Here is a 14,120-nt window from a genome sequence, read left to right on the forward strand (position 1 = left end):
TTAAGTCCCACTGAGGGGCAGACACGGGTAGAACATGCAAACTCCACACGGAAAGGCCCCATCGGGAATTGATCCCAACTCTTGCTGTGAAGCGAGCTAACCACTGCTCTACCGCGACGCCGAAATCACATGATGTTCCACTTCACTTTTGCTTCGATTCTGGAATTTTAGAATGTTTTTGTCTAAAAACGTTTGAAGGGTGAATAGGAAAGAACTGTAAGATTTTTTTTTTAATAACAGTCCATCTGTGGATCTATCTCTTCTTCACTGTGGTTCTTCTCAAGGTTTCTCTTTTTCCCACTGGGTTTTTGTAGTTCTTCCTGGCAGAATGAGGGTCTAAGAACAGGACGTTTATAAATGTGTAATTCTAACTTTCACATGCTCTACAAAAAATGTTTTAGCAACCAGCATGCTAAACTGTCAATGTCATTGTTTACAGTCTGGTGCTGATTCAGAAACGCTTTAATTTAAACATTGATTTACAAACATGATTATTAGCATCATTAGCCCTTTTGAACACAGCTGAGGTTCAGGAGTAGGACTCACGGGCAGAGGCTCGACGTAGAGGATGAGGAAGTGCAGAGACATGGAGAGACAGATGGCCCCCAGCAGCCAGACGTTCTCCCAGGGAGGCATCCGCAGCAGGGACTGGTTCTCTGACACACTGGAACATGAAACGCACAGATCAGTCTCCAGCAGTGTTGCGTTTTTGAGACCATAGACTCTCATTTTGAACATTTTCACACAAGTTTAGCTTGGTCTTATTCAAGACTACAACAGTTCAGGAAAGTTCACACTTTGTCCTGTTTTAAGTGATTTTGTTTTTAGTTTTGATACTATAGTCATTTTAAAATCAGATTTTTATACTTTTGACAACCCTTCTTCTGGGGGTAACTTACATTTTCTTAGTTTAATTCTAAATATAAATATCATCCTGAATTAGACCTGGTTTAGTCCAGGGTTAATGCTTTTATAGTCCTGGTTCACTCCTGGTTTACTCCTGGTTTACTCCTGGTTTACTCCTGGTTTACTCCTGGTTTACTCCTGGTTTACTCCTGGTTTACTCCTGGTTTAGACCTGGTTTAGACCTGGTATGTGGTTTGGACCTGGTATGTGGTTTGGACCTGGTATGTGGTTTGGACCTGGTATGTGGTTTAGACCTGGTATGTGGTTTAGACCTGGTTTAGACCTGGTAAGTGGTTTAGATCTGGTTTAGACCTGGTATGTGGTTTAGACCTGGTTTAGACCTGGTATGTGGTTTAGACCTGGTTTAGACCTGGTATGTGGTTTAGACCTGGTTTAGACCTGGTATGTGGTTTAGACCTGGTTTAGACCTGGTATGTGGTTTAGACCTGGTTTAGACCTGGCATGTGGTTTAGACCTGGTATGTGGTTTAGACCTGGTTTAGACCTGGTATGTGGTTTAGACCTGGTATGTGGTTTAGACCTGGTATGTGGTTTAGACCTGGTATGTGGTTTAGACCTGGTATGTGGTTTAGACCTGGTTTATACCTGGTATGTGGTTTAGACCTGGTTTAGACCTGGTATGTGGTTTAGACCTGGTATGTGGTTTAGACCTGGTATGTGGTTTAGACCTGGTATGTGGTTTAGACCTGGTATGTGGTTTAGACCTGGTATGTGGTTTAGACCTGGTTTAGACCTGGTAAGTGGTTTAGATCTGGTTTAGACCTGGTATGTGGTTTAGACCTGGTTTAGACCTGGTATGCGGTTTAGACCTGGTATGTGGTTTAGACCTGGTATGTGGTTTAGACCTGGTATGTGGTTTAGACCTGGTTTAGACTTGGTATGTGGTTTAGACCTGGTTTAGACTTGGTATGTGGTTTAGACCTGGTTTAGACCTGGTATGTGGTTTAGACCTGGTTTAGACCTGGCATGTGGTTTAGACCTGGTTTAGACCTGGTATGTGGTTTAGACCTGGTTTAGACCTGGCATGTGGTTTAGACCTGGTTTAGACCTGGTATGTGGTTTAGACCTGGTTTAGACTTGGTATGTGGTTTAGACCTGGTTTCTATGCTGGTTGCTAACGTGTGCTCGCTTTGTTTCACTAAATCTGTCGGGTCAACAAATGAAGCCACCATCACTGGAAAGACGGCGGTTTATCAAGTCAGCGTGGAGAGAAGTTATCATTATTATCTGTTTGAAACATGGCTATTTGCCAACTAACTAATAACTAATGCCACGGGAAATAGCGGGACTGACCTGTTGAGGGCATTGCACATCTCGATAGTGACCAGCACGGACAGAGCCATCGTCATGGGATACGGAGACTCAAACACGTGACAGTCCAGACCCTCGAACTCTGGATTGTCGAGTTCACACTGGAGGAAGTGGCTCTGGGGTAAAAGTCAGAAAGTGTGTTTATTCTTTTTGACATTTTGGTTTAAAAGGAAACATATTATGCTATTGACATTTTTGTTCCCTCATCAAAAACATACCTGGATAGTAGCATTTAGCTTCATTCACGCTAGTTTGATTGATCCCGTTTAGAAAGTCCTCTCCCCAACAAGCTCCAAAAACACATGAATCCTCTATGCTGGTTTAAATTAATGCCAAACTTTCCCCCTTCTAATTACAGTCAGTAAAACAGCGTGGCATCTCCAAAAAAACTTTCCAGTTGTTCATTATTAACCACTGTAATTCCTTCTGCAGCCAGTACTCAGTAATCAGTTAATTTAGCTTCTATAGACAATAGCGTTCTAATTTTAAAACGTGAGATGCCAAACTAAAAAGGTACTCAAGAGCATGTTTAAAGGCTAATAACAGTACAAATAATGCAGAATATTTGTCCTTTAATAATGCCACTGTCTTAGTTACAAAAGCCTTTTTCATTTGTGTTTTTGAGTCCAGATAACACTTGTGCTGATCAAAGTATGACTATGATTATTTGATGCATAATATAATTGTGGTATTACTTAAGACAAAAAATACAATAGATTTCAAATGCCGCAAACACAACTAGTTCTTAAAAAAATGCCACGTTTTTCAATAATTCTATACAATAATCTGACAATTTATCGTCATTTCTAAAAGTTTTTTGTCGTCTTTTAATTTCTACGGACAAAGTAAATGTCTGAAATAAAGTTTATGACGACGACAACAATGAATGAAATGAAACCGCTTTGATGCCGTGCAGTTTGACGGCGACTCACCAGTTGGTACAGAGTGATTTGAGGTCCGTCGTCTGAAATGATGAACCACCAGGCGGCCGCGCCCACCGTCGCCGCCCCAACGTAACCTGAACAACACACGCCAGAGGTTTTAGTCAAAGCACTTCACAAAGACGCGACGGCAACGGCTGCGGATGCTCACATCCGATGGCGAGGTATCTGAAGAAGAGCCAGCCGGAGATGAGCGGCTCCTTGGCGTTTCGCGGCGGCTTCTCCATGATGTCCAGGTCTGGAGGGTTGAAGCCCAGAGCGGTGGCAGGAAGTCCGTCCGTGACCAGATTCACCCACAACAACTGCACCGGGATCAGGGCCTCGGGGAAACCAAGAGCTGCCGTCAGGAAGATACTGGAGGGACAAAAATGACCACTTATCTCCTTCATAGAGGTTATGCACAGACGTGTTTTTTGTCTCATACTGTCAAAGGGGAACTGAAAGTAGTTTCTCCATTGTTTCTGTATGGGGGAGATAAAGGACGCTTCAACGCTCTCTACGACAATCATTCTCCAAAACAAACGGACTTGGAAACATCTAATTTAAGGACAGAAAGATAATCAGTTTAACTTGTGTGTGATTACAAAGTCTGTATCAGTGATAAATGTGAGACTTCCTGTTGTTTATCTGATTTTCTACAACTGTTCACTTGATTTTCTTCTTTCATATGTTAGATACAAACTACATTTTTAGCAGAGTTGTAGAGTTTTTCATTTGTTATTAGACTGCAATGGCTTTCACATTTTAGTTGTGATTGTGCTCTCGCAGGAGAATTTGTCATCATCTACATACCAGTAACCTTTTATGCACTTTCTAGATTTGTATTTAGGTTTAAATGACTTACATGAAAATTTGAGATGAGAATTATGTTTTTTTTAATGCATTCAATTTGCCTTAACCTTGACTTTACGTTATATTTCAAATAAAGACTATAAATGAGCAGTTGATATGTATTTTTTCATCTGATAGTTTCATGTAGGCTCGTCAAGATGTGTCGATTAATCAGTAATTGTGATTCAGGTCACAATATAATCACAAGACCAAAAAAATAATAATCGTGACCATTTTAGAAGTAATTTCATACTGTATACTATAATATTTCTGGCTGTTTATCTTAACGTGCAAAAATATGTGTATTATTATCTTTGCTCTATCATTCAGGGAGTTGATTTCATAAAGCAGATCACGAACTAGAGAAATTGTGATCTATTAGACAATTTGACTTGGAGAAAATAAAGTACTTGACTGTGGCTCGTTCTTCTCACAATAATCGTGACATCGATAGTTTCACGTTCAGTTTCTGACATAAAAACAACAGTATGATGTTTCAAACTGACCAGACGACTTCCCCGACGTTGGAGGAGATGAGGTATCTGATGAACTGCTTCATGTTGTTATAAATGGCTCTTCCCTCTTCGACCGCGGCCACGATGGAGGAAAAGTTGTCGTCGGCGAGGACCATTTCTGAGGCAGACTTGGCCACGGCCGTCCCGGAGCCCATGGCGATGCCGATCTCCGCCTTCTTCAGGGCCGGGGCGTCGTTCACACCGTCTCCTGTCTGCGGCGAGGAGGACGGGGCAAAGGATTTAATGGTTTTACATCCTTTACTAGCTTTTTTTGTTTCATTTCTCATTCAATTTCTGTTGGAAAGCTATCAAAGCATTTCATTTCATCAAGAGATAAGAAAAAAGAAGATAAAAATCATCACAAGGATTTCTGCAGAATAAATGAACAAAGCACCAAACGCAGTGAATCTGAGGTGAGAGAAGCTTGAATTTGTTTTAAATGATAAATGATGAGCACCTTTGCTTCATTTGAGGCACAGAAATAAACAGATCTGATTGCACAGTTCTGTCTGAGTTTGGCTCGAGATGTGACTAAACCAGACTGAGCTGCATAAAGTATAAACATTTTAGTTTTTTTAATGACCATCTTTGGTGTTAGAAGTATTATCGTTCCCAAATGATTTTTCTTTTATTTATCTTGCGCACGATATGAAAAAAGAATAAAAAGGTTTAGTCTAGGGGTGGAAAAAATCTGAGGTTATTCAATAGAAGGTGTGAGTGAGGAAGTGTGTCTTTGTTTGAGAGCTGCGGTCAAAAGAAAACTACCGACTCGATGGGGTGGGCAGTATATAAAAATGTATATTGTGAATGTTGTTTTTAAGCAGAACTAAGTAACATTGTTGCCTTATTAAGTCCTAGTGATGGTTAAATATGATTTTTTGGTTTGTTTGACGGGTCTGTTGTCGCTCCCTGCTGTCTCTGGGCGGAAAAAAGCCTTACGACATTTGCCAACGTCAAGCCAAAGACGGCTCTCCCGAGAACCCCTGCCTCTTATATTTGGCAACGTGAAATGTTTTGTTTGTCATTGGAAGTAAAAGGCAGTATAATCACAAAGAACAAATTCTAACAATGTATGACAATGACAGGGGAGCAGCCGGAGGAAAAAAATGTCACAACAAGGATAAAAAAGGATAAAAATGTATCTTGTAAACTTCCAAATAAGGGTATATGATGATGTTTCTGCACTTTTGTGATTAATTTAACTGATATTTCACATTTGTCTGATAATTAAAACTCAACTAACTAGTTTGAAGACATGATTTAGCACATTTCTGTTGGATTGACATAATCCAGCATACATTTTTCTAAATATCACCCAGTCCTAGCCTCACAATATAGCAATTTTACAAAAAACTAAACAAAACATATTGTCACAAGACTGAGCTCAGGCTTTCGTCATCATATCACCCGGCCCGAGTTTAGCCCTCACCATGGCCGTGATCTCATCCAAGCCCTGCAGAAACTCCACAATCTTCGACTTGTGTGACGGTTCGACTCGGGCGAAACAGCGAGCACGAGTCACCGCCTCCCTCTGAGCGGCCGTGGAAAGGTCGTCAAACTCTCGCCCGGTGTAGGCCATTTTGTCCACGTCGTCGTCCTCGGACAGGATGCCGATCCTGCGGCAGATGGCCACCGCCGTGCCCTTGTTGTCCCCGGTGATCATGATGACGCGGATCCCGGCCTGGCGACACAGTATGATGGAGGCCGCGACCTCCTGTCGAGGAGGGTCCAACATCCCCACGCAGCCCACAAACGTCAGGTCGCACTGCAAAGAGAAGAAAAACAACAGTAAAGTTTAGGTTATGGCAGCTTTTACCATGGATATGAATGTTGTAGAACAGAATATAGATCTAACAGAATAAAATGTTCACACCACTTAGTCATCAGTATCTAAACTAAATACTATAAATTAGCCATTTTAGTTTGTTAAATGAATCGCCCATTTCCACATTTATACAAATCTTAATTGTGGAAATTGCGCCTCAAATCATGATTGGTTTATTTATTAGACAATGGGTTGTGTTCACGTGACATCAGAACATTCTTGAATCCCTTTTGTTTAAAACTAAAACTGTCAGAGTGCAGATTTGTTGTCCTGGTTTATGGTTCATATCTCTGTAATTACTGGGCGTATCCACATGAAACAAAAACTGACACAAACTTCAACGTCTCCTGTGTCAGACATATTTTTCACAAAGTGCCGTTATTGAGCTAATTTTTTTTTACTTAAGTTTATAGAATCAAAACCTAATGAAAAACTATCAGCGGAACAACATAAAAACATAAAAAAATAAAACATGATATGATTTTGTCTGCATGGAATTAAAATCAACGTTTGGGTTGTGAACACATCCTTTTACACACCTCATACTCGACGAACTTGGCGGCGTCGGTCAGGATCATGTCGTCCATCTTTGGGGGCGTGTCTCGAGTGGCCAGAGCCAGGCAGCGCAGTGTGTCTCGGCCCGTCCCGTACTCGCGGATCACAGACAGGATCTTCTCCTTGATGCCTGTGGTCAGAGGGACTTTGGTGTTGCCCACTCTTACGTGAGAGCACCGGTCGATCACCCCCTCTGGAGCCCCCTGTGAGGAGAGAAAATACACCAGAATACCGTTTAATGCAGTAATGACAATGAAGTTTGTAGAGCTCAGTGGTGGAAATAAACAAAGTACGGTGGAAATAGTACCGTCAAGTTTTATAGGCATTGGTACTTTTTACTTTTATGTCACTACATTTGAGAGCAGGACTAAAAAGCAAAAAGTACTTCCTTCCCTGCAACTTTGGCTGAAGGTTTATTTTTAGCACGTTCATGGTGACATTTCTGCCTAAAGGTTTTGAGTTCAAGTCCTGAGCTTTGAGCAAACAAAAATAATCACAAAAAAAATTAATCGATAAGTCGCCTCTGTTGACCAAAAATTCTTAACTTATTATCACATATGACTCGTTAATAGTTCTATAAATATGTGTAATATGCTTTTACTTTATTTTACTCTAAAAGTCAACTTTTAATGGGGTACTTCAATATTTTTTCTCAAAGCAGAATAATGTAACTTAACGGTTGGAGCTCCCCTTGCAGCTCCCTTGTGAAAATACACTATCAGAGTACAGACACAAAAATGTTTCCCCCCCATACTTTTTATTTATTTTGTCTTGTTTTTTAATTGAAATAAGGCAGTATAATCACATACAAAAACATTTAACGTTACCTATTTAAAAATTCTAGTTTTGGACAGCAAGGGGCGACAACAGATACTTTAAACACGCAGAAAATACATCTTTAACCATAACAAGGGCTTACAAAGACGTTTAATGAGATAAAAATGCTACTTAGTTCTCCTTTAAGTAGACGTTTTATGCGATAGCATTACGCCTTCATTCAGTATCCGTCCTTTAAACTTAACATAATGGAGTACTTCTTCCACCTCTGATAGCTTGACAACTTCTTACCTTGATAAACATCTTTCCCACCGACGAGCGGGACTTGTTGGGGGTGCAGTACACGGACATGGACTTTCTGTCTCGGGAAAACTCCAGCGTGAACTCCTTCTTCATCAGCTGCTTGATCACCTGCTCCACACAGACACAGGTAATTATGAATTTCACAAAATACAAATCCGAGGTTCGTTGGATCACTGTAAAAACTATAAAAGTAAAGACATGTTATTTGAATGTAATGTGCTCCACCAATAACCCTAAATGTTAAATTGGTGGTTTATGTTTTGTTTTGTTCTGCTTCAACTTCAAACACAAGTAACTAATCAAAATTGTGTAAAAAAGAAAGTCACATATTGAAGGAATGGCATTGTTTTAGTTTTAACATGATCAAAATTATATATAAACTGCAAAATAGTTGCTGTTTACATACGTGTTTTCTCATTTCAGATTTGGAGGTTTGCAAGTAATTTAAACACGTAAACAGTGGTGGAAAGTAATGGAACAACAAAAGTAAAAGTACATTTTACATGTGATGCTTTTTTAACTGGACTGAAAGGTCAAGTGGTTTGAGACCGCCTGAAATGGCCCTGGTGACATCCGGAGTGAAGGTTTTGACAAAGACAAAAAAAATATTCAAGTAAAAATGTATAGGGTTAACCCACCTTACTTTCTAATTTTATTCTTTACTTATCCTAAGTTCACACTGGTCCCGTCCAGCTGAGGTGTTTTATCCTTGTATGTTTGTTCTTGTTGTTTTAAATTTAAAAATAAATAAATAGTAGATTAATAAAGTTATCAATTCAGTCGCTTCCTTTGACCAAAAATCAGAACAATTCTTTATCAAAATCACTGCATTTTCCAACTTGTACTTCAATATATTTACTTCAGTAGATTTCAGATGTGATACTTTTACTTGAGTATTTCTTGCCCCCGTTTCTGTACTTTCACTTGCGTAACAAGCTTGAATGCTTCTTTCCTCCTGTCACGATACGATCAGACACTATAATCTGACATAGTGGCGTCCCTGGTACAGAGTGGGTACACGGGGCTGAGTCAGACTTTCAGAACTGCAGCGCGAGCCGCAGAGGGACCACTGTCACTCACAGAGTTGCAGGCGTTGGCGCGGTCGATCTTTGACAGGTTGTGCACTTCAGTGTCGAACACGTTCATTTTCTCCACCAGACACGTCAGCGCCGTCTCCGTGGCTTCACCGACCTTCTCGTACACTCCTTTCACCTGGGAAAAAGAGATTACCCATGTTTATTTTCACTCGTACAAACTCGAGCAGAAGAATAAATGGATTTTACCTCGTTGAAGTCCAAAGAGGAGTCATTGCAGAGAGCGCAGATGGTGGCCAGCTCAACCAGACCGTCGAACTGGGAGGATTTCACTTGTTTATTGTCCTGATATCTAAACAACACAAAACAGCATTTATTATATCGATAAGAAAATGTATGGTTTAGCAAATATGGCAAATATTATGATGAGTTTTGTACTAAAATGCATAGAAACTCCTCTACAATGAACAATTTAACCTTTTTTATTTTTTTATCTTGTACCTCATTATATTATCTCAAGTAAACATATGAACAGACAACATAAAAAATAATAAAATAATATAAAAATGTAAATATAATACTAAATAAATTCAACAAAGACATTTTATGCATCAATATTTTACCAGGCGCATTAATATGTTTTTATACCCGTCAGTATCAATATATCAATATTTAGTATCGAGTATCAGTATACACACAGTATATTAGTCTGTGTCCTCAGTCATTCTCAGGTGAAAAAGAAAACAAATGCTCACTCTGTTCTCAACACATTGCTCCATTTAGCAACGTGTATCTAAATTAGATTGTGTGGGAACGTAAATAAATCATCTTTGAGTTGCTAAACTGATTAAATTTCCAGCTCTGGGACACAGGAGACGTGTGTTTGTTGTTGCACTCACACTTCTCCCTCTGGAGCGTAGGTCGACCCTGTGACAGTGAACTCACTCAGGGAGCAGCTGTCCCCGCCAGCATTGTTGAGGATGAACATCTGCAAAACAAAAATAAACTTCCATTTTCCCACAATCAGACATCACTCTTTGCAGGGTTGCAGGCAGTTCTAGGTTTGCACAGCAGGTGGCAGTAGCACTAGGAACCTGCGTCACTGGGAAGGTGCAACAAACAACCATAAAGTAAAAAAAGTGGAGATGCAAATACGAAGATAAAAATAAAGACATGCAAATTAATTATATGTAGAAAAAAAAGTTAGATGCAATATATACACAATAAGTGCTGCCTGCGGTCGAGTGGTTATGGCACAGCACGTGTGTGTTAAGCTCCAAGTGCAGCCGAAAATGACAATTTACTGCATGTACTCCTTCTCTCTCATCTCCATTTCACACTGTCCTTTCCTGTCAAATAAAGCCTACGTGCTGTGTTATTAAGGTGGCAGGTGTTATATAAGTGTTTATGAGTCCAACGGCAGAGGGAAAGAAACTTAAATTGTGATCTGGATAAAGAATTGTCCTAGTTTTTTATCAACAAAAGCACATTTTCTGGTAATTTATAAAGCCTAATTTTTCAAGCTGGGACTTGAACTCAAAAAATGTAGATACAATGTCTCCAACAAATATGCTAAACAATATAAACCCCATTTCAGCAGGTTTGAAAAAAGTAGTTTTACTTTTGTACTTTGTTACTTTCCACTACTGAGTGTGAAGAATGTTATATTAGCGGCTTGTAGGCTTAGAGTTCTCAAGTTGTAAACTATAATTCAGTACACACATGTTGCCTCACCAGTCCCATTCTGACTCTAAAATGCAGCAGTGGAAAGTTGTATTTACTGTGGATACTTTTTGCTTTACTAGCAGGTAACACATTTAAACTGGATAGATAATCATGGTTTGAGGGTTTATTTTTAGCATATTCATGGTGACTTCAAGTGATCAAACAAAAAATGTATACAAAGAAATGTCAACAAAGTATATTGAAATTGATTGGAATTGCTACTGCTGAACAATCTTTATCAAAATCACTACATTTAATGCCTGAACGGTGGGAGCTACTTTTACATTACATTTTACTCAGTAGGTACTAGCTACTTTCACTCTCTGTACTTTTTACTTCTTCCAGCGCTGCTAAAATGCTTCTAAACTTCTATTAAAAGGTGCTCCTGCGACACAACGGCACTGGTTTCCCCAAGGTGAGGTCGACTTTTTGTCCTTTTTGTTAAATTGACTCATCCACCAGTGTCACTTGTCAGTAGCAGAGCCTTTGTTAGATCTTACACAAACATCCTGGTTTGAAGTACCACGGATTAGCCCAGTGTGAATGGTTTTGGGGGCTGATGGGGAGGAGGGACCTGAGCACAGAAAGAACATGCAAACGGCTCGGTCCCGGTCAGGAATTGAACCAGCCATCATCACCATCATCATAATCATAACCATAATAATCCTGAATGTGTAGTCAACTTATTATAGGCAATTAGCCTGACTGTTGTTACTTTTAGCCATTAAAACACCAAATATCATACTTTAAAAGGTGCAATATGTAACCGCTTGACTCCATGGAGAGGTTATTGTTTTGCCTGGAATGTTCCACAGTATAGCACTAAGCTCCACGCGGCACACCCCCATAATGCAATAGGAGGCGCCCCAATCTTCCTCCTCTTTATGTATGAAGTGTGAATGTGCGTGCACCCTCAAAGGAGATAAACAGCTCTTTCTCGGGTTTAATGAATGGCTCAGAGTGGCAGCCTCTAAATCACTAAAAGCAGAAGTAATGGCTCAGGGCTTTATCAGTGGAGCCCGGCACACCTCCGCAATTCCACCACGAGCGAGCTTTATTCACAGAAAAGCCAACTAAAGGATGAAAGTTGGCTAAATGCTGATGTGTCGTCTTTGTGTCGAGTCGTGCTGCAGTAGGACGCCACTCACAGAAGAGAGGAAACGCTAGCTTGTATTTTTTTCTCTCTCTTTTTTTTCTTTCTTGGTGACGCAGGGAAAGTTACGCAACAGTGCAAGTCACCCGGCACTTTGTTAAGATTACAGACAGCTCTGCTAAATAATGTCAAGAAGAAACCCGGGTTGTTTCCATTTGCATTTGGGAAGCTGTCGACTTTATCCGACATAAGGAGAAGGAAACGCAAACAGCAGAGCCCGGAGCTGCTCAGCAATGCACCAAATGTGTCATAAAGCCCAACGTCTAGTAGATGTTGTCCTGCAGAGGGCGCTAGAGACAGCGTCAATTGAGGATTTTAAATAAATAAAACAACCTGTGTGTGTAAAATAATAATGATTATTTTAGTAGTGGACTTGTCAAACGATTATTTCTATTGCACACATTTTTAACTCAATATATAAAGGTTGAAATATAGTAACTGAAGGCTTCTAGAAGTAGAACATTTACAAATAAAGAGTTTTATTGATACAAGTAAGAAGTTGTAAATTTCTCTAATTATGCCGATTATGATGATCAAAATACTATTATAATTATACTTTATGGTCAACTTTATGGTCATGATTAGAGGAGCGTAATGTATCAACATTTAGATAATATTGTAAATATGGTTTTGAAGATGAGCAAAATTTGAATATCGAGTACTGTATTTTCCGGACTATAAGTTGCACCGGAGTATAAGTCGCACCAGCCAAAAAATGCATAATAGAGAAGAAAAAAACATATATAAGTTGCACTGGAGTATGAAATGCGGTTTCAAGTGTGAAAATAACAAATAATGTCAAAAACTTATACTCTGGAGCGACTTATATGTCAGTATAAATATAAGTATAAGTTGCACCCCGGCCAAAACTATGAAAAAAGGTGCGACTTATAGTCCGGAAAATACGGTATATGGTGTATAGTTAAAAATCCTACAAAAATAGTTGATATTAATTAGCAATATTGTAAACATTCAAATAATTGTAGGTTATTTTTCTGCACTTTTGTGATTAATAGTACAGGCCTTTCACATATGTCTGTTATTTAAACTAACACATTAATGGACATGTTTTGACACATTTCTGTTGATACACGATCGTCTGAATATTGTTATCGGGATACTACGGTACTCAATTTAATCGTTGCAGCTCTAACTTTAGTAACAAACTCTGGAGCTACATTAAAGCCTCATTATATCACTTCCTGACTGGTTCGACAAGCTGTGTGTGCTTTTGTTTGTGTTTGTGTGTGTTTGTGTGTGTGGTTTGCGTTTGTTTGCGTGTGTGTGTTTGCGTCTGCGTTTGTTTGCGTGTGTGTGTGTGTGTATATGTTTGTGTTTGCATTTGTTTGCGTGTGTTTGCGTGTGTGTTTGCATGTGCGTTTGTTTGCGTGTGCGTTTATTTGCGTGTGTTTGTGTGTGCTTGTGGATGCACTCACGCGGCACACAGACATCTGATTGGTCGTCAGCGTTCCCGTCTTGTCGGAGCAGATGACGGAGGTGCAGCCCAGAGTCTCCACGGAGGGCAGGCTGCGCACAATGGCGTTCTTCTTGGCCATGCGGCGCGTCCCCAGAGCCAGGCAGGTGGTGATGACGGCGGGCAGCCCCTCCGGGATCGCCGCCACGGCCAGTGCCACAGCGATCTTGAAGTAGTACACGGCGCCGCGGATCCAGGAGCCGCCGTGGACCGGGTCGTTGAAGTGCCCGATGTTGATGAGCCACACGGCGATGCAGATGATGGAGATGACCTTGGACAGCTGCTGGCCGAACTCGTCCAGTTTCTGCTGCAGGGGCGTCTTGTCCTGCTCCGTGGCCACCATCTCGTCGCGAATCTTCCCGATCTCGGTGCACACGCCCGTCGCCACCACCACGCCCACGGCTTTACCAGCGGCGATGTTTGTGCCCTGGAAATGAGCCACAATTTGTTTTTGTTTTTATAGAAATTAACTATTAGAGAATGAATAAGGAATTGGCTGATGGTTATATTGTTATTTTAGACAGTAAGTATCAGTGGTGGAAAGTAACAAAGTACAAAAGTAAAAGTACTGTTCTTAAGTAAACTTTTAAGGTAAGTACATTTGAGAGCAGATATCTGTACGTTCTACTGCATTACATTTTAGAACTGGACTGAAAACTAAAACTAAAAACCAAATGACCAGGAAAATTGCTTTAGATGACCAATTCTTTATCAAGATCAACAATATGATACTAAAATAGTTCTCAAAAT

The 14,120-nt window shown here is 40.2% G+C and overlaps 1 protein-coding gene across 2 annotated transcripts in view; it reads right to left on the minus strand.

Annotated features, from left to right (window-relative positions):
* Positions 1-14,120, minus strand: part of atp2a2a (ATPase sarcoplasmic/endoplasmic reticulum Ca2+ transporting 2a) — a 47,249-nt gene that overhangs the window by 6,855 nt on the left and 26,274 nt on the right. For both annotated transcript variants that reach the window (XM_072434138.1, XM_072434137.1), the window contains exons 8-19: positions 13,333-13,797; positions 9,918-10,006; positions 9,268-9,370; positions 9,065-9,196; positions 7,973-8,092; positions 6,889-7,107; positions 5,954-6,289; positions 4,516-4,736; positions 3,330-3,532; positions 3,170-3,255; positions 2,220-2,353; positions 547-664 (exon numbers count right to left, since the gene is read on the minus strand). In XM_072434138.1, the coding sequence (XP_072290239.1) occupies positions 547-664; positions 2,220-2,353; positions 3,170-3,255; positions 3,330-3,532; positions 4,516-4,736; positions 5,954-6,289; positions 6,889-7,107; positions 7,973-8,092; positions 9,065-9,196; positions 9,268-9,370; positions 9,918-10,006; positions 13,333-13,797 (2,226 nt within the window). The remainder of the gene's footprint in view (positions 1-546; positions 665-2,219; positions 2,354-3,169; positions 3,256-3,329; positions 3,533-4,515; positions 4,737-5,953; positions 6,290-6,888; positions 7,108-7,972; positions 8,093-9,064; positions 9,197-9,267; positions 9,371-9,917; positions 10,007-13,332; positions 13,798-14,120) is intronic.

This window comes from Eucyclogobius newberryi, unplaced genomic scaffold (genome assembly GCF_026437365.1).
Source record: "Eucyclogobius newberryi isolate DKJ021-1_F unplaced genomic scaffold, fEucNew1.0.hap1 SCAF_6, whole genome shotgun sequence".
Taxonomy (NCBI): Eukaryota; Metazoa; Chordata; class Actinopteri; order Gobiiformes; family Gobiidae; genus Eucyclogobius; species Eucyclogobius newberryi.